Source organism: Aethina tumida, chromosome 1 (genome assembly GCF_024364675.1).
Source record: "Aethina tumida isolate Nest 87 chromosome 1, icAetTumi1.1, whole genome shotgun sequence".
Taxonomy (NCBI): domain Eukaryota; kingdom Metazoa; phylum Arthropoda; class Insecta; order Coleoptera; family Nitidulidae; genus Aethina; species Aethina tumida.
The window spans coordinates 16,440,713-16,465,165 of NC_065435.1; the positions used below are offsets into that span (position 1 = coordinate 16,440,713).

Genomic DNA, 24,453 nt, shown 5'->3' on the forward strand with positions numbered 1-24,453 from the left:
ATTAAAACATAATTAATTTCTATGATATAGTAATAATAATTAAACATATTAATATCATTAATTGATTCTTAGTGAACAAATATTTTTTACTAAATAATTAATTTTTTATATTTTTTTAAATTGTGGTACAAATTTACTTACTTACGACTAGAATTAAAAATAATTTATTTCACTAACAACAAATTTAAATTAAATAACGAAATGACAAGATAATTGTTTATAATTAGTTATGCATTCTAAACAAACGATTGATATTAATTAGACGCTTCAATCGTCGCAAAATAAATATCACGGAATATACCTATATAAATTAATGCATACATAATTCCCCACAATAGTTGTTTTGTGATTATTGCGGAAGCTTATGTGCATTAAATATTCATTAAATAAAATACGTAGGAGATTCCATGTAATTCGCATCATTGAAGGTCTCATAATTGTTACTGCAATTCTTTATATTGTGGTAAATTTAAGTTAATGCATGTTTAGAAGAAATCAACTGGTTGGTGAATATGGCGTGGTAATTGTTTACACATATACATTGTTATAATTCCTATTTTTGTATTTCTAATTCTTGTAGCACTTCTAAGGAATTTACTTTATACGTTCAAAATTTAAAATACACAGGTAAGATAATGTGAACAAAGATTAAAAAATGAAAAATGAATTCAATGAAGACTGACTGGTAAGTCTAAAATATAAAGATGATATTAAACATATTTTCAAAAAATTCTTCAGAGCAGAATTAACAATAGTATTTGTCTGACTCCATGTTATCCCATGAGCCATAGATAGAAGAAGTGTCTAGAAGCACCCAAGAACAAAATGTAGTACTATAGAACAAAAATATATATTGAATATTAATAAAAAATAGCTTCAAGCTTTTATCATCATATATTTAATATGTTTAAAATTTTTAGTCAATCCCAAAGATGTTAACCCCAATACAACACTTAATGATTATCTCAGAAATATTTTACATCTCACTGGCACCAAAAGAATGTGTGTCGAAGGGGGATGTGGTGCTTGTATCGTAGCTATACAAAGAAGAGATCCACATACTGGTATTACTGAAGTTTTTGCTGTAAACTCTGTGAGCACCAGCATATTTCATAACACTGATGGAGACTAATCTAGTTTTTTCTTATACTTATAGTGTCTTGTGTCAATTTTTTCTTGCTACGGATGGAACATATTTTCAGTCGAAGGCATTGGAAGTCAAGACAAGCCTCACGCATTTCAAGAAATTCTGGCAAAATTTAATGGCACTCAATGCGGTTATTGTTCTTCTGGCATGGTAATGAATATGTTTGCTCTGTCAGAGTCTAAAGATCTCACTATGAAGGAGGTAGAAAATTCATTTGGAGGGAATATTTGTCGATGTACAGGCTATCGACCCATAATGTCGGCATTTAAATCAATGTGTAAGGATTCTTGCAATCAATTGTTGGGTACTTGCCAAGACATAGAAGACATAAAAGTCTGTAAGAAGACATGTACTAAAGTTTTACCCAAAGAAGATAAACAAATATTACATTATAACTTGGGACAGTCATCTTGGGTGAGGGTTTATAATTTTAATGATTTGGTAAAAATCGTGAAGAATTTTCATTCTGAAGCTAGGAAACCTTCTTACAAACTTATTGCGGGAAATACTGGAAGAGGTATTCTCATTATGAATTTGACTATACCATAAAACTAACTTGTAACATTTAAGGAGTGTTCAGGAATCCTCCAAAAGTAGACGTTTACGTTGATATATGGAGTGTGAAGGAACTGGTGACATACGAAATTGGAAACGACGAATTATCTTTGGGTGCTAACATGTCTCTTACCAAAACAATGGAATTATTTTATTCATTATCAACGAAAAGTCCTAAATTCAAATATATGAAAGGTTTGGCAGATCATATAGATCTCATAGCAAATGTTCCTGTTAGAAATGTAAGAATAGAATTAATACACATTTTTACATAAATGAATTGTACATTGTAGACTGGAACCCTTGGAGGAAACTTGATGATGAAACATGAACACAATGATTTTCCTTCAGATATATTTATTATAATGGAGACGGCCAGCGCCCAATTTGAAATAGGTATGGTCAAATAAATTTACAGGCTATGCAATAAAATGTACTTATTTTAGTTGACGTAAATAATAAGTCTTACATAGAAACTCCATCAAGTTTCCTACAAATCAATATGTCAGATAAGATATTGAAAAGAATAATTTTGCCATCATACAGTGATAGTTTCAAATATGAAAGTTATAAGGTATATTTCTGTAAATACTAGTGGATTTCTATAAATGATGAAAACTTTTAGATAATGCCCAGAGCCCAAAATGCTCATGCTCTCGTTAATGCGGGATTTTTATTAGAGTTAGATACTGGTGGCGTTGTAAAATCATCAAGAATTGTATACGGGAACATTAATCCTGAATTTATCAGAGCAAAAAACACTGAGCTGCTACTTAATGGCAAAAAATTATTCGACAATGGAACCTTATTAAAAGTGTTTCAATCACTTGATTCTGAAATTAAGCCAGATTTTATCTTAGGAGAACCAAAGCCAGAATTTAGAAAAAAATTGGCAATATCATTATTTTATAAGGTGCAACTGTACAAATACTTTTGATGGTTTTGAAATGATCATAATATATTTCAGTTTATTTTAAGTATTGCTCCGAAGAATTTGCTGAATAAAAGAAACTTGAGTGCTGGTGATAAATTAAACCGGCCAGTGTCCACTGGAAGTCAGGATTATGAAACCAACAAATCACTGTATCCTTTAACTCAGGCCATACCCAAAATTGAAGCGTTGGCTCAAACGACAGGTCTAATAACACCAATGCCAGTAAAATGTTGTTTATTTAAAAATATATGCATTACAGGAGAGGCTCAATATATAATGGATATGCCAGACCACCCACATCAACTGTTTGCGTCATTCGTTTTAGCGAAGGCTCCACCCAATTACACCATAGAAAAAATTAATGCAAATAAAGCCTTGAAGTTAAATGGAGTGGTGGCTTTTTTGGATAAAAACGATATTCCTGGCAAAAACACTTACACGCCACCAGAAGCTGGTTGCATTGGACATCATGAAGAACTACTTTGTTCTGGGAAGGTTCTTTTTTATAACCAACCAGTTGGCATAATTATTGCGAATTCACAAGACTTGGCACATCAAGCGGCAGAACTTGTTGAAATTACTTACACACCTTCAAAAGTTAAACCACTGTTGACAATTAGGGATATAATAAAAGCAAACGCCAAACATAAAATGTTTGTTGACGGGAGCATAAATCGAAAATCAAAGGGGAATGATGTTAAGCATGTTTCTCAAGGAACTGTGGATTTGGGCTGGCAATACCATTATTACATGGAGCTGCAGTGCTGCAGTGCAGTGCCTACCGAGGATGGAATAAATCTATATCCAAGCTCGCAGTGGTTGGACCTTTGTCAAATATCAGCAGCTTTAATTTTGAACATTCCAGTAAACAAGTATGTATCCGACTTTTTGTATATTATTCTTGTTCATTTTTAAATTGTAATATATGTGTTATATATGTATTGTTGTATATGTTGTACAACTGAAGAATATTAAAGAAACTACAAGAAATTTTGTGAAAAATATTATTTCTTTAGAGTAAATGTGTCAATACGTCGTGTTGGAGGAGCTTTTGGAGGTAAAATAGTAAGATCATCAATGGTGTCAACTGCATGTGCCTTGGCCGCCTATAAAGTTAAAAAACCAGTAAAAATGTGGCTAACATTAGAACAAAATATGGCTATTATTGGCAAACGCTACCCTTTATCGTGTGACTATGAAATAGCAATTAATGGGGAAGGTATTCTTCAGTATTTAGACAGTAAAATTTACTATGATTACGGAATAGGGGACAATGAACCAGTGATGTTTTTATTGTTGGAAATAATGGAGGCAATTTATACGTGCGACACTTTTCAAGTTGATGCTTTTACTACCAGAACAGACATGCATTCAGCTTGCTACACTAGAGCTCCAGGTGATTGACTAATAAACGCTGACATAAGATATTAATTTCCTATTGTAGGGACTGTTGAAGCTCTAGCAGCACTGGAGAGCATGTTGGAACATATTGCAGAAGACAGTGGCATAGATCCACTAGATTTAAAACTCAAAAACATGAAAGATAAGGTCATGGTAAAATTTACAGAAGAGTTAAGAAAATGGGCTGATATAGATAACAGAAAAGCACAAATTAAAAAATTTAACGAGGTATATTTGAAATTAAATTTACTAAAAGCAATAACAAAATTGATTCAAGGAAAACCGTTGGAGGAAGAAAGGATTATCAGTCATGCCTATGGTATTTCCTTTCAGTTTTTACTTTCAGTACAATGCAGTGGTCTCAATATATCAAGCTGATGGTACTGTAGCTATTGCACACGGTGGAATAGAAATGGGTCAAGGAGTAAACACAAAGGTGGCTCAGGTGTGTGCGTACAAACTAAATATACCCCTGTCTAAAATACAAGTGAAGCCGTCGAATTCGCTGTCGAATCCCAATAATCCATGTACCGGGGGAAGTGTAACTAGTGAAACTGTTTGTTTAGTAAGTTTTGTTCTTTAAATATCGGACTTTTTTATTTAAATTTCCTATTCAAAGGCTGTAATAAAGGCTTGTGATATACTACTAGAAAGAATAAAGCCGGTAAGGGATAAAATGCCAAACGCAAGTTGGGAAGAACTGATAAAAAATGCTCATTTGCAAAATATTGAACTGACTACGTCAGCATTGTAAGTTTAATTTACAGGGTGAATCACTTTTGAATTATTTTTATCATTTTGTTCAGGACCAAAAAGTATGAACCTAATATAGCTCCATACAACATATATGGAGTGTGTGCTGCAGAAATTGAACTAGATGTACTCACTGGTCAATATGAGATATCAAGAGTAGACCTATTGGAAGACGTTGGCGACAGTATGAGTCCAGAAATCGACATTGGACAAGTGGAAGGGGCGTTTGTTATGGGTCTTGGTTATTTTCTTACAGAAGCAATAGTTGTTGCCGACTATGGTGAAATTATTTCCAACAGAACATGGACTTATAAACCACCTGGCGCTAAGGATATACCAATAGATTTCAGAGTTAAATTTCCTTCAAACGTTCCAAACAAAACCGGAATTTTGTTCTCTAAAGGTAAAAGATTAAACACAAAGATTTTTCAAATACAAATTTTTTTCATCATTATTTAGCTACTGCTGAACCTCCAATGTGCCTCTCATTTGCTGTACCCTTAGCAATAAGGCAAGCAATTGGTTCAGCGAAACAAGAGGTAGATAAAAATATATCAAAGTGGTGTGTTATTGGTAAGTAATATTTTTATTCTTGGCCAAATGTCAATTATGTTACTTTTGGTGCAAGTTTTTTTCAAAAGTAATTTTAAATATTCATCTAATACTAGTTTACATCCAAGAACTTTATTATTAATTTATTTGTTGATGTTTTTGTAGATGGGCCTTCAACAGTTGAACAAGTACACACTAATTGTTTACATGATTATAAAATGTATACTTTATAAATATGTACCAAGCTTTTTATTATGGGTGCAGGTGTAAGTACATTACTGGATTAATTATTCAATAAATACCATAAATGGGTGAGGTTTCACTTAATATAGATTTCCAAATATTGTTTATTTATTTATAATATTTAAGGTAGAATTGTTATAAATTTTATTTAAATTTTATGGCATTAAATATTAAAATTCGATTCGGTAACTAAAGTAAAAATTTACGCTGTTTAATATCTTTTAGTTGAAGGACCATTAGAGTAGACTTTAAAGGTGTACTGCTAATATTATCCCTTAATATAAATAATCAAATTAACATACCTTAATGTAACAACACAACTGCAAAAATCAACAAACTTGAATATTTATATCATGTGTGACGCTGTAAACATGACACCACTGGGACCGGAGATAGGTTAGGTTAGGTAAAGTTAGGTTATGTTAGGTTAATTGTGGGGTCACATAAATACGTAAGTATTTATTTTATTATAATTAACATTAGAATAAAAATACAATAGTAACTTTAATTATGACTTTATTAAAAACATATTCACATATATCTAACATAAGTTTCTAAACAGAGTAAAAACAATAATATTTATACAATGTAAAAATAGTATAATGTAATTACATAATGCGTATAAAAAAATATAAAACATATAAAAATGGACGGAAGAATATCATTAAAAGTCACGAAATATCAAACTGTGACAAATAAGAGACCAATATAATATTAATAAAATCATTGGTTTATGCTATTGTGTTGTCAATTTGTCAAATGGTCGAGTAAATATTTATAAAATAATATGTTCCATATTCTCTTGTTGTCAATTTGTAATCAGTTTCAAATGATGTAAAAAAGTAGACTACCAATAATATAATATCCTTGACTAAGACTACTTTGTACTCTGCACCAGAAATATATCCAGTTATATAGTACAATTTTTCTATAAACTCTTATTTGTAAATATTAGATGAACACAACAATTTATATACATAATTTCCTTTTAAAATAAAATTGCATCTCGGCCTACAGTACGATACAACATATTTTACAACTAAATGATTGGCAAAAAAAGTCCAGATAGTCTGGTACTGATACTGATACTGTCAGTAGTTATATATATCACCTATATAATTAAAAAAATATTTGTATAAAAATTTGGACGGCAAATTCAACTTCACAGGCAATTTTAAGTGCATATCTAATTTTGCTAATACTTTCTTTAAACATTATCTTTAAGATAATTTGGTAAAAAAGTAGTTTTAATGGAGTATAATTTTATACAAGGCACTCCTTGTAAAACAATTCGAGATTCGATATATTCGGAAAAAAAAATGTACAATATCGATTTACCTACCGTAAAAGCCAAAACTAACAAACAACATCAGAAGAATTGTAAAAATGCTGGCTTGAATTCCGCAGGCACCAGCCAGGCGGCATTTGAACATGTTAAAACGAGTCTCGTTGTTGTCTACCAAGTTGCTGAACTCTGCCTCCACCAACTGACCGTCGTAGTACGTAATTTGATCTTCGAAAGGATACTCAAAGCCTTGTTTGCATTCGCACTTGTACCCACCTGATTCAAAACCTCTGCCCAAAATTGGTACACACTGTAAATAACAGAATTATTAATAATAATTCATGGATGGAGATCTTTAAATCTTACGTATGAGGTTTTGGCGTCGCATTTATTCGTATCCTTAAACATATTAGGAACGTAGTACTTGTCTGGGCACTGGTTTATATCTAATTTTAACATGTCCATTGTGACAGCCACTACACCCCTAAAAAACACGTCATTAGATTAGATGAGAATGGGAAGGGCAAGGATTACTTACTTGAATTCTAACTTGACCTTAAGACTGTCCCATCCAAAGAACGGTGCGACGTATTTGATCTTCCACATGGGCACTTTTCCGTGGCAGTCGTAGTACGGGGCCGTCCAATGTCCGTGCTCCAGCTTCGCCCCCCGGTAATAATTGGGGAAGTGCTCGAATTTCATCGTATTTTCGCCGGTCTCGTTGAAACGCAGCCTGATCTTCATGTAGAACTTCTCCAAGTTGTCAAAGTTGGACGCCCACCTTTGTTTCAAAAACCTAAACCACTCCTTGTTCAGGTAGACTTCCTCGGATTTGTTCAGCCGGGCGAGGTCTTCCACGTTCAGCTTTCGAGGACTGAGTATCTTTTTGTAGGCGTAGGGTGCGAAAAGGGTGCGATTGGTGAACTTGTTTCTGTCCCAGTAGGTACCAGCCGACCAGACTCTGCTGTTGCCCAGAACGATAGCCAACGTCTCACCGATCATTTGGTCCTCCGTGAGTGGTTTATCGGCCACCCTTTTACCCGAGTACACCTCCTTGGGGTCGGAGACTTGCAAGAAGGCACTGATGAAATTGGCCAGACGCAGGGCCATTTTGGCTTCGTTTTGGAAGAACTCTTCGGCTCCGAACATGACGCCACCGTCCAGACGTAGTTCCTCCGGTTTGTACTCCTTGCACTTGTCTTTGTTCATGTTCAGGATGAAGTCGAGGACGCGGTGTATGTTAATTTTGGGCTGACGCATCGATTGGGGACCGTAGGGGGCGTTCAGATATTCCCTGTGCCTGTCCAATACCAGGTTTCGCAGGTAGGGTTGGGATTTCTCCCATTGTACCGGCATTTTTTGGATCCCTGAGAGAATAAATTGTTAGACATTGAAGTAAAACTGCTGGTGGTTACTTACAGCCTATTTTCTTGCAGTCAAAACCGTTGTAGTACTGTTCTGCTGTCGCCCTCTCGACAATTTCACCAAGATACGGCCTTCTAACTTGCAGTGGCAGTCGATAGCCCGGTCTACATCGACACTGATAGGCCCCTCTCCGGAATCCCCAGCCATGTAAAGGTTCACACTAAACACACATTAGTTTATCATCATTAATTTATTAATATGTAAATACCTCGGTTGTTTCCTCTTTACATCGGGCCGTGTTAGCAAACATGTTAGGTCCTATGTTACCCATTCCTCGAGGACACTGGTTTATGTCTATCCTTTCAAAGTCCATTTCAACGACAGATACAGCAGTGTATCTAAATAAAAATAGTCATATTAAGGTTTAATCAACTACAACGTCAGGAACTTATATATATATATATATATATATATATATATATATATATATATATACCAGGAATGTTTTAAAATAATTAATATACATTGTCTACATTTAAATCATTTATAAGACAACCTAATTACTTAAAAAGTTGTTGCACGCAACTCCTTTGGGTATTGTCGAGGGGGTGAGTTAATATAAATTGCCAACTTTTACTCCCCCTTACCTGAACGCACTTAGCCACAAGAGGTAACATTTTTATTACTACGTTATTAAAGAGTCAGCATTATACAGGTAATGATGTTTACAGCAATAAAATGTGTTCTTTTGAGAAAATAAAATCCTATAATAGGTACTTAACGTTTCAACAACTGGACTGAATATTAACTCCATTAAATTAACTGACTACATTCAGATGAGGGTTATTTGATATACCAAAGATTATAATAATGATGTAATTTTAATTATAAATACATTCTCACGATATAAATTATCTGAACCTCCATTAAAACTTTTATTCTGTAATTATAAAACGATACGGCGGTTAAACAATTGCGTTTAAATGGCAGATTCGTCACTTTGGTGATGAGTCAGAAGTACAAAATACCAAACCAGTTTGTTAATATATAACATGTAATTAACGTTTTGTTTAATTTTTTTTACTTTATTTTATATAATTCATTCATTCTTTATTTAAATCATTAATAAGTATAATATGTTTTATTTTGTACTTTATTAATTAATATGTCAAAGAATGATAAATTTATTAAAGACGTTAATACTTACGTGGGGTATTCTATATGTCTGAAACCAGTATGCCTAGGATAGATATCAGCAATGGGAACAACAGCAGCTACCAACCACCGATTGGATCTGCCACAATCAAAATAAGGCCTGGTCCATTTGACTGGGCCTGGGTTTTCGTCGGCACCGGGTGGCCCGTGGAACGTATAAGTTTCATTTGTATTATTGGCATATCGAATTTCTACTTGATAGGTGGTTTTGGTGTCATGCCGGCCTATGACATTGTCTGGCAGCCACTTTTTGTACCACTCATTTATCCTGTAATAGTCTGAGGTATAGTCATTGCTTGTGTCTGGTTTTATGGCCCCCAAATCGTGAACAGTGAAAGTGTTGAGGGTGGATATTCTTTCGAGATGTATGGGGTCATTGAAGTCATCAGCTCTGAATGTCCTGGGAGCAAATCTGGGGAATGTTTTGTTGAAGAATCCTCTGTATGATGATGAATAAGACATGTTAGGGGAGAAGTAAACCGCACTAGCGTTCACGTGCATGTTTGTTGATACATCAGCAACTGTTGAAAGCAAGTAGTACATCATTCCCGGATCGTACGTGTCGTTGATTGCGGGCCTGATGAATCTACTCTGGAGGATGTAGCTCCAGAAGAAGGCCCTGTTAAGGGCCATGTTGTGCAGGTGCAATAGCTGCGTCCTATTGGGGAACACTGGATTCACGTTGATGTCTTTGATGTCGGGCAAGTGCGAAACGGAATTTTCGGGCAAATAAAGCTCTTCGAGATGTTGAATTTCGCAGTTGTCCTTATTTATTTTCTTCATGGCCCTGCTGACTTCGTCGAAGGGGTCCCTTTGCTGCCATTCGTACTGGCCGTTCACACCCACCGCGGCCAAACAGACCGAAACTACGTAAAACCGCCACATTTTTGAGTCTCAAACACCACTACCGACTATCACCTGAACATTTCGCTTAATACTGCAAAGAAAACGGCACTTCTGTCGTGTTTGTTTTGGTCGCTGGCGGATTTCTTAGGTTACGAACGCGCCCAGCCCACCAAACAATCAACTCAAACGGCAGGTACAGTCATTAGGATTGGTGGGGTCATCGGTGTGGGCGATTGGCCGACGAAGACAACAGTCAACAAGTGGCTGCTTAGAGTGGATTATAGACAAAGCGTACTCACGTGTGTGCAATGGGTTGCCTATCTTTTATTTACGAAACCATGGTAACAGGTATATCAGTATTATGAAAACAAGTCATTACAGTTAATTTTACGAACAATATTTTGCTGTTTCAAAGGCTTAATTGTTAATAAATGTGTTTGCATGGTAATTAATATTGACTACAGGTCTTCTTCCCTTTTACTGTTTCTTGCAAAACAACATCTATTTTAATTGATTTCCTTCTCTGTCTACTCATCTCAACCACAATTCATGAATAATGTATTCACTACTTACCTTATCAACACAATTACTTTCTCATGTTTACTGTGCTCTTGCAATAGCACTTTACTATTTATTGTTAATTAAATATAATGAAAATATTTTATATTTTATTTAGAATAATTATACTGTATTTTTGTGTTAAAAATAATAGAATATTAAATATTACTTACCTTAATTTTATAAAAATCTTATTCCAATATTATATGCAGATATTAGTTATTTGTTTCAATCTGAAGTGTAAATAAAGCAACAACATAGATTAAACCCATCATATAATTAACAGTAAAATATTGATTACAAAAATAATAAAATTAAAATATTCTTAACAGTAATAAAAATTTTATAATTTGAAAATTTGAACACTGCATTTAAACCAAATAAAATATTTTAACATATGCTTTTAAAACGTAATTTTAAAGCGTTTGTTTATTAGCATTGTAGTTGTCTAAATCTTTAAACCAATTACAAAATTACAAAAAGGCTATTATCTGCATAAAACTACGAACTGCATTTATTTTAGTGGTCATATACAATTGCTTCAATTAACTATATGTATATACATTTTTTTTAGTTGTAACATGTCAAACTTAATTCTAACGTTTAAAATATAAAATAAAATATGTATGGAATATACTCGATGTATAGTTTATTTGGCAAAATAAATGCAAAACTTGTACAAATAAAGAAATCAAATGGAATGATAGAAAGTTACGTACATGACGGACTAATTGGTTTTAAATAATTTGAAAGTTCATTTTATGAAATAAAATATTTAACAAATTCGTCCTCTTGTACACATATATAATACAAAATCTATGTATTCACAGAATATAACAAAATGTTATCACATTTAAATAAACATCATTAATTTTTATACAAAATTGACACCATATTCCATAAAAAGTAAAATTATAAAAGTATAAATATCCACTATAAAATTAATTGGAATAAATAATTCAATAAAAAACTGCATCTAAATTTTTAAGCAGAATATAATAGAATAGCACATGACTAGTGTTCAAACAACCCTTGATCATGAACCACTTTTTTATGATGATAATTCGAATTTCTACTTTTCTTGTCCCTGTGGTGGTGGATTGGTTCATAGAGAAGGAAGATTTGTTTGAACCCGAGCAAAATAAGTATATACTAAATGTCTTACTGTTAAGATCACAGTATTATTGAACTAAAGAAGTAAATAGTTTTTTTTGTAGTTTGTACATCAGTATACAAAATTAAATTTTTTGTCACTGGCAAACTAATTATGCAGTGTCTAAACAAAAGGGAAAATGTACATTGATAGGATTTTATTTATACAATACCTACAGTTTAAACAAAAATTAGATATGAAATATAGTACATATCACATGTTGTGAGTTTTGAGATAAGACGTTTTGTATGTCATGTCCACACAGGCCAATTTTACTGAATCACAATACAAAAAATCCCAGGACGGATATAATATCATTCATAATGGCCGATCAATAGGCTACAATGTAGGCCACTATATTGTTCTTTATTCAGCTTACCTATAGTATTTCATTCTTGTAAAACATATAAAATAAATTGTCTGCATCCGAATTTGACAACAGGTGGAAACACTGCGGTGTCATGAATCAATTTTAAGCGGTAGGACTGAAGACATTTAAAAATATATGTTGGTACTCACAACCAGGCTTTTAAATTTTCCCACAGGCTTGTAAAAAATTACCCTACGTGTACAGTTTCTAGTACCATTTAAAACGTTTGTCGGATAAATATATGCTTTCATATTCACGACTGTAACGTTGAACATGACGTACAAAATTTCATAGTTTAAACTAAAATTAAGATTAAGCAAGCATTGTGTTTTGTTTCTTATCTTTTTACCTACTATAACTTTAACATTTAGTATTGCTTGAATAACATGAAATAAAAAAATTGTTATTCTTAAAACTTACACTATCTCACTTAAAATAGGCCCAATGAAAAATTCAGTAACAATGTTATATTATTTTGATATTTATTTGGCAGAAGTAACATTTAAGCTTGTTTAGTTGGGACAATTTTAAGAGAAATAATCATAAATATAAATGTGTAGAAGTTTCAATTTTATACTCATATATTATTATTGAGAATCCACATTTACTTTCCATTTTTATCTTAGTTAATTGTACTCGCACTAATATTTTACAAAACAAATAATAATGTAAGTGGGGTATAATATTGTACGCCGGCACAAAAATTGTGAGGCAAGCAATTATTAAAAAAATATTTCACTATATAAGAGAGCTCAGAACACAAATGATTGTACCAACAATTTTGTGGCCAACACGTACAATACAACACGACCCACATCGCAGTTTAACAATGTAAAAAAATAAGTAACAATAAATTTGTGCATTTAAATTAATGAGTCTAAGGCTAAGTAAACATTTGTAAATTAAAGAAAAGCAATTTAGAATTGTTTAGGAAATTGCACGTTGTTAATTATAAAAGATAAAGTCAGATTTCTTACATCGTAGCATTAGTACACACTGTTACGCTTCTAGCATATACAAGGTGTTTGATTTATGTTTATAATGGATGAGTCATAATCATACAAGTCGAAATATATTGGGCCTTCTTGTTATATCCAATTATCCAACATTTTAAGATAGAAGAAGATATTAGTAACGAGAACATGCATCGTCGGACTTTCTACTACAATGATAATTAAGAAAAAGGCGCATTATTTTCCATATTATACCATGACTATGATTCAGTAATAGATTTTCTTCTTCTAGTTATGTTAATAAGTTGAGGAGAGCGTATTAGGATGAAACAACTGGGTATTTCTTGGATTTATGAATGAAAGTGACTTTCTATTATTTTACAATATTTTACGTTTTTCACAATGACATAAAATAAGTTGGAATTTAGGCCATAATATATAAAATGATTAGCTCACAAGCTCTCCTTTGGTAGTTAATAAGAATGCTGTTAAAGAAAAGTTGCATCTGTTCACCTTGTATAATTATACATCACAATGTTTTTCTCAATTTTTGGAAGTCTTAAATGAGCTATGGCACGCCTGCCATACAAACCATGTTCTTAAAATATTTATGTCATATAATCAATATTTGCCAGAAATACGATTAACTTAATATTTTTAAGAACATGCTTTTAATTATTATTTTTTTAATTTAAACATGCGAGCTGTTTTGCTTATGAGTTATAACAAGTAATATTTTAAATATAAGTTTATTTATCCTGGGATCCGTTTAAACTACTACAGGGTTCACCAGTTGACATACTACGCTGAGGTGTAGGACTTCTCCCACCTGCGCTAGTGCCACTACTTAGTGCCATTCGTTGCATTTGTCTTATCACAGTGGTAGCATGATAAGCTTGCTGTAAAAATAATTTATACATTTAATCACCAATTTATCCTTTCAGGATTTTGAAACAATATATATATATTTTTTGTATTAGGTACCAGAAAAAATAATTCACTACTTTAGTTTTTGATTTATGTGAATGAATTTTTATATTAATTTGTATTAAACAATATATAGGATGACATAATTTATTCATTAGTTTTTGGAGAACTACTTTTCTAATTTATTATCAACAAAATTTTATTTTCGGTTCATAAATTAAATTAAGATGACAAAAGGCGTTTGTCAATTTTCTCCTTGCACCCATCGCAAATGAGTCTTCTTGCCAACCTGGACAATGGGTTAAAGCTGGTATACCTGGTGGAACTGTACTGAAAGAAAGTACTTAACCCAAGAAGGAATTTGACGACGACTCGATGTAGAATTTTACATATTGACTATTAACCAAGTGGTCATAGGATACTTTTTATGACCTCACTGTATATTTTTTGTCTATGCATGTTTATCCAAATATTAGAAACATTATAACTACATAATAATTTCAAATTTAAAACAAAAAATACAAAAAAAAAAACAAAAGTAACACTGATGCCTAAAATATACAGGGTACATCACATTTGTACTAAGATAACATAAGGCAAATCCATCTATTTTTTCCTCTAGAATTGGTGGCAAACATTTCGGGGATACCCCGTATACATGCATTAAAAATTTTTAAACAATACGATATTTATTTAATCCATAATTAATGTTCATTAAAATTTATGAATAATTGCAAAATGTTTAAACATCTGTACGATAATAAATAAACCGCAGAGTCTTTGTTAAACAACGAGCTGTTTACCAAGAAATTTAAATGATTGTGTTAAAACATCAGGAAACCAAATGTTCATGCACGACCTCATTATAATTTGTCAAATATGTATTTTATATTTGTTCCTGTGAAATGTCTACCTATATTAAACAATGAAATATATTTTTGAAACATTAATTCTTAACGTAAAACGTAAGTTTATTTAAATGTTTATCAGCAAAAAAATCCGTTTCATATAGCTACAATTTGTAGGCAATCACAAATCTTTTATACACCTAATTTACATTTGTATCCAGTTTTAAAATAACTCAGTGTTTACATTGTAGAAAAACTTTTTGTTCCTTACAAAAGAGTGTACTAATAATACTAAAGAAATATTACAAATATTAATAATTAATTAATAACCTTTAATATTTGCTTGTGTCTATCAAATTTGGAAACAATAACACTTACCTTCCAACGTGACTTTGCGAAATTCTTTTTAAGTTGTTCTGAAACGGTGCCATGGATGTTCTTGTTGCTGGCAGCATTTCCTGATATCCTATGCACGTAAAATAGGAGTAAGTATTAAAATAAAATGAAAAAAAAAAAACATTACAAATTTAAAGTAGTTTGTCCTGACCACTTGAAAATTAAATTAACCATAAAAATCAATAAATCTGATAGGTACCTAGCCTAGGCTCTGCTATTATTGAAAAACTAATATTTTTCATTAAAATAACCTTTTACAATGATGCTGGAAAATGAAATAAATATTTCCTTGTCAAGGCTAGGTACTTATAATACAACCCTCGTATTTACAGAAGGCTCAGAAATTGTATTGTGTATATTTAATATGTACTTGTACGAAATATGCTTTATACTCACCATGGATGACCGAGAGCCTGTCGACACGTAAACCTTTTATCTACATTAACACACATCAAATTCCTAATAAAGTCTTTAGCTGAGTCACTTATTTCATCCCAATAGGGAGAATCAAATTCAAATTCGCCTGAAACATGATGTTTGTACACTGAAATTAAAATTATTGTTTGATTTTGTACCTTTTAATATTTGGGCAAACAGATTAGCGTCATTTTCGTCGTAGAATGGGGGATAACCGCATAGCAAAATATATGATATGACACCTATGCTCCACACATCAACAGCTTTACCATAAGGCTTTTGCGCTAGCACCTCCGGAGCTGTAACAAAAGAATACAATTTAATGCATTTAATGCAACGGAAGCCATTACATGGAATTACTTATTAATACGTTTTAGCTTGCATTTTCTGTGTAGGCTATAAATTATTTAGTATCATAAATTGATATTACACACGTTACTATTATATTATTTCTACATAAAGTAGTTACTTTGTTGGGTTCCATCCAAGCAATAAATAAAATAATAATTATAATAAATAATGCAGTATTTATATCAAATGAAATATTAAACATGTCTGATCAGCATGTGATGACTTTTACTCATATAAATTACCCAGCAACTTCATGAAAATATAATATTTTTGCCACTCCTTAAGAGAGATTGGATGGATCATTCCATTAACTCTACATATAAAATGTGAACTTTTCATGAAAGTTTTGTAACTGCAACTGTGTTTCCAAATTTATACTTATAATCAAGGAATGTATATTTGCGTGTCTGATAAGAAATAAAGTAATCGAAGACTCTAATCAGAGTTCAACTTTGTCAGTGCATGAGGTGGCAACATAAAATTTATTTTGCTAATTGGAAAGTTGAAGATATAGAAATTACTTTTTTATTACATCATACAACTTATATAAACTCATAAACTGTAAATAGTATCGTATTTTTTAATTTTGACTAAAATTCTGGAATTATTGCATTAAGAATTGATTTTTTATCTTCATTTGTTTCACAAAATTGGAGTGACTTAATTAAAATGTCTGTATCACCAATAATTCCAATTCCAAAAAGTTAATTTTGGTATATACGTTAAAAAAAGTGTCATATCAAAAACCATTAATAGCATTCAAAAATATTATACAGATTTATTTAATAAAAAATAAAAACAAATTTAAAAAACAATAGACAAATTGTTAAGAAGTTTCTCTCTACAGTAATGTGCTTTAGACATATCTTTAACTTAATTACAATTATATAAATACATAATTCTAGTTGTAAAGTTACCGAAAGCTTTTAAACTTAAACATCTATCTAATTTAAACCATATTTGTCACATATAACAAGTTGGAAAGGTAGTAATAATTCATGGAATAGTTTCAAACCCTTCGCTGTTCTTATTGTTAGTGAAACTATTATAAAGGTAGTAACTCCAACGTTATAGAGGATTTTGTCGATACGGTTTATTACGTCCACAAAATTTTCTTTGTTGAACATTTTTTAGAATTATTAACCTATAAATGAATGTCATGATTTAGATAAAGTTGTAAAATATGAAAGGAATTAAATTCAATATTGTATTCCGAGGAAAGAATCGTTAAGTTATAGGTTGTCAATTTATTTTATTTTAATTTATTTTTTTGATATATTAAAATATTGACTTCATCCTGAAAAGCTTCAGTTCTTGATGTAAAGATAATTAAATATAATTTTTCTTAACTTCTTCTTATTAATCGTCTTAATTTGACGCCCTGAGTTTGGAAATAATTGGTCGCTTGCATAAAAAAGTGTTATTATTAAGAATCTAATTAAAATTATATAAAGTTAAAATTATTTCATAAAAAGTTACATTCATTAATGCTAAATCGTAGGCTAGATATTTTTCAGTGCAATATTTAAATTATTGAAAATTACAGAAATAGTATGCACTCTATTTTTGGACTAATTCGACATGTGCAATCAGAATCCGACATGTTCTGCAGCCTGACATGCAAAATTCCATGTTCAAATTTAAATCCTAATTTATGTATCATGTTCCATGAACTTAAAACACCAGAAGATACACATGTTTTGTACACTAAATATAATTTATAGCACAGTTCCGTCGAGTAATTTTCTGTAAAATTTGGTTTAGTGAACCCAACAAGTTTTGTCGTTTAATTTAAATAAATATTTTTAACTGTGTTGAATTTAAATAGCCTAAGTAAAATATAAATAATTAAATTATACCATAATTTGAGACTAACATTTTAGTTTTTACTCACCGACATAACCAGGTGTCCCACATGCAGTCGCCATAACTCCAGAGTCTTCCATTTTTGATAAGCCAAAGTCGCTAATCATTATTTTACTATCTTCATCCGGATTAAAATAAAGCAAGTTTTCAGGCTGAAACAAATTACATTTTCAGGAATCGTCTTCAGAATAGAACTGATATTGTATTGGTCCATAACCAGAGCTGGGTGGTACTTCTAGGAAAAGACTGATTTAAGACCTTTTTAATGTGGTGGTTATTAAATATTAATATGAACAAAGGATTGATTGAATATCCTAATTTAGATTCAGGAATGAGATCTGAAGTGAATTCTGAAGAAGGACCATACTTCAGCAGTCTTCCTGTACTACCAGAAGATGGTACAGACACATAATAAGGTCCGATAAAGAAAATGACAATGATTTTGATGCAAATTTAATAATTCCACTATCTTTTTCAGCAGGAATTGAAAGATCGTATAGAGACCTGAATCTCTTAGAGAATATTGTCTTTTTCAACTGCCAGTCATGTCAACAAAAAATAAATAGAACCAAAAATACACATCAAAAACTAGTGCTTATAAAGGAAATCTATTGACTTAAGAGATTCTGCACCCGAATACTACCTAGGAGCTGTTGAAAAATATTTGGCACTAAAATGGCTGTTGGTTTCTGTAATTGAAGCACATATTCTAATATAAATGCGGTCTTAGGAGCTTCCAGACATGATAATATAGTGTTCAGTATTTAATAGTTTGCCCAGCTCTGGCTATAAAAGCAAATGTAGTTCAAAATTAATCATTTGTAAAATAGATGTTTGTAATTAAAATTATTTAAATGAATTAATCATCAATTTCATAATATTCCTGTTCAAAAAATTAAAATAGTTTTTTCTCAATTTAATTTTTGTGGAGCATGTAAAAGACTCATTCTATCGGAGCTATACAGGTTTTAGTGAATGTGACAAATATTTACATAATTTAATATATCATCAAAACACAAGGCTTTTTGAGAAAGGTAATGGCCAACAGATGCACGTCCGGGATCAAAATCAAGTAACATTTGAACCACTTAAAACTTATTACCTTTTCTCTTAAGCCATGCATTTGCCACTATTCCAGGCGATCAAAACTATGAACAGTTTATCTGGAAGCAGAACAGTTCCTGTTAATCTATTGGTTAGCTTTTAATTCTAATTATAAAATTAACTCCCATGTTTACATCACTTAATTGGATTTGGGGCTGATAAGTCTGAATATACGTATTAAACTGGGAATTCAGGATGCATTTTAATTAGTTACACGTTCTGAATTTAAACATATCAAAATGTTTGGATGATTTTTTTTTACCTTTAAATCTCGATGTACCACCCCCTGCTCGTGCATGTAGTCCACAGCCTCCAACACTTGTCGTATTAAATCGGCGGCGTCTTTTTCAGTGTACGAGCCCTTCTCAACGATCCGGTCGAACAGTTCTCCGCCAGTCACTCTAAAAATAAAAACGATAATACATATTATATGAAAACTAACAAGTACAGTTTAATGCATCTCATTTAAAAATTTAGTGCCCACGTTGACAATTTTACCGGCTTCAGCAATTACAGTCTGAAATGGATGAAATTGTAAAAGTTTATTAAAATATTTATGAACAATAATACAATGAGGTGAAACCATTTGTTAAAAAAAAAGTTTTATGACACGCTTTGTAGCGGTTTCGTCAAAAGGCAATTTAAATACTTTTTATTTGGGAATATACCCTCAAAGTTTTAAATTGATTGCCTAATGAGAAAATTATGTAAATTAAATTACTCTATTAACAAGCAAATCCTCACAAGTAGACATTCCCATGTGTTTTATTATATTATCACGTGTTTAATTTACTATTTAAAATATATGCAATTTATCCATTAAATATATAAAAAGTGAAATAAATTTAAAATACTGATGCCTAGAGTTGCAATGATTTAAATAATTAATTGTTTAATTATTTAATCTAGGAAATTATACACTTCAAAAGATGTGGGAGCATTCTAGGGAGGGGGAAGTCGATCATTTTTGATCATATAGTAATTAATATATTTTATAGGATGTAAATATGAGTTCAATAGTTCATTGTACATCATTAAAACGACTAGCAAAATATTATACCTAAACAAAAAATGTTTAATTTTAATCGCAATTTAGTGTACATACGCATTCGTTAGTGAACAATAAAATTCTGGAACAAGCATTAATTAAAAAGTTTTTAATAACCTGAACTAAAATCACATCACTCTTCAAGTGATACAAATTTTATTTAAAAATAACTCCTGTTTCAACATTAATCATGCACTTCTATTGTGCATTTATAAGACAAAAACTGGCGCCTTATAAACACGCTCAGACGTTTTCCTTTTTGGCTTGTTTAGTCACTTTCATCTTTAACAGTCTCTCATTGTAATTTCAAACTATCAAATTGCCTTAATGTCGTTACTTGATCGTTATGAAAATAAAGGAGTTCGTGCACTCCGTTATTGGAACAACATAAACTAAATTTGTAAAGCGTTCAACTCTGCTACCAGAAAAGATTTCAGTATTTAAGGGGCAACATTTGAAATCAGTTGAGGTGTTTCAAACTTAGCCTTATATTTTCAGATTTTTTGCCATTGAAGCCTTCTTAAATAAATCAGCCAATCCAGTCGTTCATGAAATTACTCAAATTAAGACTCCAAGTCCTAAATTACTTTGCATCTTGTATACTTTCTACATAAAGTAGAAGTTACTGAATGGAGGAAACAATCTTAAACTCGAATTCAATTTAAAACTGCCTATTGTACCTCTTCAGAAACAGTTAATTCAACACTTTTACTGTAAATACTTCCTTAATCTTAAGACATCTTTGTTCCTCTATCAATTACTCTAATGATTTGATTGACTTAATTGCTAGACAGGTCTCTATTTTGGAACCTATCAAGGCTGTACAGATACTCCTACTAATTAATTAATCAGTTTATATCGGTTGATTTCAATTTTTACGCATGTTGATATTATATTTATAAAACATTATAAATTTAAATTAATTTAACAAACGTAAACATTAGTTAAGCTCATTATATATGGAAACGTCCGAAGGTAAACTGTACCAACATTGAATAAATTGAGTCACGAAGTAAATGCAAATACACAATAATAGATTTGCTAAACTGTTCAATATAAACTTCCACAATGTAAGGGTAATGGCAATTGTATCAGTATCTTGTGTAAAATAGTAAAGTTGAATAAGTATGATATGCGATACTACTACCTAGATACTCGATATACCCAATAATAGTATACTTAATATTTTCAACAAAATACACACACATTCAAAAATGCTTTGCATATTACTTAGAACGACACATTAAATATTTGTTACTTGAAATATTTTTAATAAAACGTCTCTGGCGATTCAATATTATATTCTTAGAGCAGGGTTTTCAATTTCTTTCGTTTTGATACGTACATTACCGACATTATTTTCAAGAACTTTTTATTAAAGTTAGTTTTGATCATATTGTGAGTTTAAAAGGATCAAAATTGTTGCTTTGGTTGAAGTCTATACATAACTAATGTCAAAGTTAGTCGTAACATTCTCTTAATGTTAAAAAAATTAAAAAAAAAACTTTGTTTTGATATTCATATAAGTTTTCCTGCTCAAAGGTTACTCGATGTAATTTTTAAAATGTTAAATATGTAATATAAAAAATTAACTCCACCAACAATTATAACATAGAAGAAGGCTTTTAGCAAATCCACAAGTGTCCAATCCATAAGTAACAGGTTAGATGAAGTAATTTTTATAAAATTAATCATTTTAGCATGAACATTAACCACTAGAAGAGAGTTCTGGCACAAGTGATTAAACTTAAGAAACAGGTTAAAAAAGTAAAACATCAAATGGGTTGTAAACAATTTATTTGAATTAAAAAAGTCCTGTCTTACGTAAAAATTATAGATTTGAAATGTTTGTGTTATGCTCATAGGGGTAAAAAATTATTATTCCATAATGTTAATAGAAAATCACTTAAAGTCACTTTTCATTTTCCATCTACTACCCTTTTATCCAAACACTGAAATATCTGTTAAAATTTCATTAACTTTTTATGTGTTGTTCCCGAAATTTTCATTTTGGGTGCTTACCTCTTCGCAGTTTCCCTAAGCCAGACATTACTGGTGCACAGAGGAATTATCTGTTAAAATGTTATTAACTTCCTACGTGATATTTTGGTTAAAATTACAACAAAGAGTTATCAGTAGAATTCTCGTTGTATATGTTGTACATGTTGTTGCAGTTTAATCATGAGAAAATTGCCTCAGAATTATAAATCCATTCCTGGATGGAGGTCATCATTTTTAGTGGATGCTTTACCCCGAATATTAAGCATACATGCTTAATATTCATAAACTCATAAGCTTATGTTTTATAAAACTATATATATATATATATATATATAGTCACTTTAAATTTTAGTTTTTGTTAGTGGATAAAACTTTTTAAACTGCACGTTAGCGTTGATTTTGTTTCCTAACAATATTTACGAAGTTCTGTTATTAGACAGAAGTGGCCCTGACAAAATTGATCTGAAGTATACTCTTAAAATTATATATGTTTTTAGTAATTGGCTTAGAAATAATAACAGAGCATTTCAGCATTATTAATAGAGCCCCTGATAATTATCTTGAAATTTATACTCTGATAATTATACTCGTTTACAGATTTGGAGAATTTCATTCGCATTTTCTGTGGCCAAATTAAACTGATTGTAAATTTTAATAACGAAAATTCAAGAATGATTTAAATTAATTCATATTCTATAAACTTTCATCTTGGAATGGGAAGAGACAAAACATAATTTAACATAATTGGAAATATCCAGTTGTTGAAACGTGATCTTTAATTTTCGTTTCGAGTTTCATAATTTATCTACATAATGAAAATGGACGTTCAACATTTGCGGAGCTTGTTATACATTAGTACTGGACTAGTACATCTACCAACTAATCATTTTACATATGTATGCATGTGATGAGACTTATAAATATTATAACATTTTCAAAAATATTTTATACTATTTAATACATATGTATGTTTTGAATTTCTAAACTTGACTTTTATAAACTGTTGTACCAATAAATTAGAAGAATATCAAATTATCTATAAAATGGAACATACCTTTTATATTGAGAACAAGGTTGCTTTGTTATAAATCTTTTTAAATTTATATATGTATATAATTGTATGTTATAAGTGTTAATTATTCAAATCTTAATTATAGAGTAACACTGAGTGGTGTTAAAATACTTGTTTTTGAAACGAAAAATGATCAGATTAAAAGGGAACTCAGAGAAGTTTATGGAGACTCGCACCTTCATTCTCATTTATAATATATTAAAAGGTCGAATTCAAACGTGACTGTGCAAGCATATTTGATGAAGATTGTCCAATATATTTACAAGATATAAAAGTTTTTCCTGTGTTGGTGTTCAATAAAATTGATCGTTAATTTCTGTAGTTAAATGTGTTATTTTTACACCTCAATTAATTTATATATTTATAAATTTTCACTTGAACAAGTACATTTTATATTTATTAAAAAGATAAATATAAAAAGGTCGTATCTGGAATATTTCATGAATGACTTTTATGTGTTAAGAAATTAAAATAGAACCATTTCAAACAAATGGACAGCACACATAATAGTCATAAATAAAATTGACAGTTATATTATTTTTGTAAGAAATAATTACTTAGTTAATTTTTGTACATCCATAACAAAACTGGAACAAGTGAAGGCGTAAAGCAAACAATGGGAAATGCAAGCAAAATAAAGTCAAACAAATACTTACAATTCCATGATTAAATATACTTTTGATTTGTCTTCAAAAGTCTCCAGCAGCTGAACAATGTTCGGGTGTTTCAATCTGAAAAGAAAAAGCACATTAGTAAATTGACTCTTACTTTGTGTAGGTTATATTGTCTAAAAATATAAAATTGATTGTTAAAAAATTATTGAAAATTAAAACTTTTATTGTTAGAATATTGTGCTTTCTTTCAATATACAGAGCGATTTATTGGAGTACTAAAAGAGCATCTAAAATTTTGGACCTGACATTCAAATGAAGCTCTATAAAAATTTTTAGCAGTGAAAACATGTACTTACATTTAAAAAAATCATTAGTTAAATTATTTACCAAAATTCCATTTTGCTTTTAAAAAATAATTGAGAATAACTAAAAAATAAATACATTTTTAACACCCTGTAATTAATTCGTTTTTTTAACAA

The 24,453-nt window shown here is 30.8% G+C and overlaps 3 protein-coding genes across 4 annotated transcripts in view; 1 reads left to right on the forward strand and 2 right to left on the reverse strand.

Moving 5' to 3' along the window:
* The first annotated feature begins 367 nt into the window (after window positions 1-367).
* Window positions 368-5,795, forward strand: LOC109600365 (uncharacterized). The gene is made up of 17 exons (XM_049961722.1): window positions 368-520; window positions 581-627; window positions 921-1,093; window positions 1,157-1,664; window positions 1,718-1,944; window positions 1,996-2,098; window positions 2,149-2,276; window positions 2,328-2,615; window positions 2,670-2,838; window positions 2,896-3,508; window positions 3,653-4,032; window positions 4,081-4,265; window positions 4,315-4,602; window positions 4,657-4,787; window positions 4,844-5,193; window positions 5,250-5,363; window positions 5,508-5,795. The coding sequence occupies exons 1-17, from the start codon at window positions 513-515 to the stop codon at window positions 5,573-5,575; spliced, it is 3,780 nt and encodes a 1,259-aa protein (XP_049817679.1). The 5' UTR covers window positions 368-512; the 3' UTR covers window positions 5,576-5,795.
* A 289-nt stretch (window positions 5,796-6,084) lies between these two features.
* On the reverse strand, window positions 6,085-10,482 carry LOC109600466 (uncharacterized). The gene is made up of 6 exons (XM_020016655.2): window positions 9,443-10,482; window positions 8,504-8,633; window positions 8,290-8,455; window positions 7,409-8,237; window positions 7,237-7,354; window positions 6,085-7,180 (listed from the first exon to the last, which is right to left on the reverse strand). The coding sequence occupies exons 1-6, from the start codon at window positions 10,333-10,335 to the stop codon at window positions 6,920-6,922; spliced, it is 2,397 nt and encodes a 798-aa protein (XP_019872214.2). The 5' UTR covers window positions 10,336-10,482; the 3' UTR covers window positions 6,085-6,919.
* A 630-nt stretch (window positions 10,483-11,112) lies between these two features.
* The window catches only part of LOC109603143 (calcium/calmodulin-dependent protein kinase type 1), a 75,928-nt gene continuing 62,587 nt past the window's right edge, over window positions 11,113-24,453 (reverse strand). For both annotated transcript variants that reach the window (XM_020019642.2, XM_049961738.1), the window contains 7 exons: window positions 24,017-24,091; window positions 19,502-19,640; window positions 18,164-18,287; window positions 16,077-16,217; window positions 15,898-16,024; window positions 15,484-15,571; window positions 11,113-14,229 (listed from right to left, as the gene is read on the reverse strand). In XM_020019642.2, the coding sequence (XP_019875201.2) occupies window positions 14,080-14,229; window positions 15,484-15,571; window positions 15,898-16,024; window positions 16,077-16,217; window positions 18,164-18,287; window positions 19,502-19,640; window positions 24,017-24,091 (844 nt within the window). In that variant the 3' untranslated portion in view covers window positions 11,113-14,079. The remainder of the gene's footprint in view (window positions 14,230-15,483; window positions 15,572-15,897; window positions 16,025-16,076; window positions 16,218-18,163; window positions 18,288-19,501; window positions 19,641-24,016; window positions 24,092-24,453) is intronic.

Bases quoted from the DNA above. Each gene is read 5' to 3' on its own strand.
- LOC109600365 (XM_049961722.1), top strand. The intron at 2,099-2,148 runs GTATGGTCAAAT...TACTTATTTTAG, and splicing joins CAGCGCCCAATTTGAAATAG to TTGACGTAAATAATAAGTCT. The intron at 5,194-5,249 runs GTAAAAGATTAA...ATCATTATTTAG, and splicing joins CGGAATTTTGTTCTCTAAAG to CTACTGCTGAACCTCCAATG.
- LOC109600466 (XM_020016655.2), bottom strand. From the start codon at position 10,335: ATGTGGCGGTTTTACGTAGTTTCGGTCTGTTTGGCCGCGGTGGGTGTG. The intron at 8,238-8,289 runs GTAAGTAACCAC...TTATTCTCTCAG, and splicing joins TGACTGCAAGAAAATAGGCT to GGATCCAAAAAATGCCGGTA. The intron at 7,181-7,236 runs GTAAGATTTAAA...TGTTATTTACAG, and splicing joins GCGACGCCAAAACCTCATAC to TGTGTACCAATTTTGGGCAG.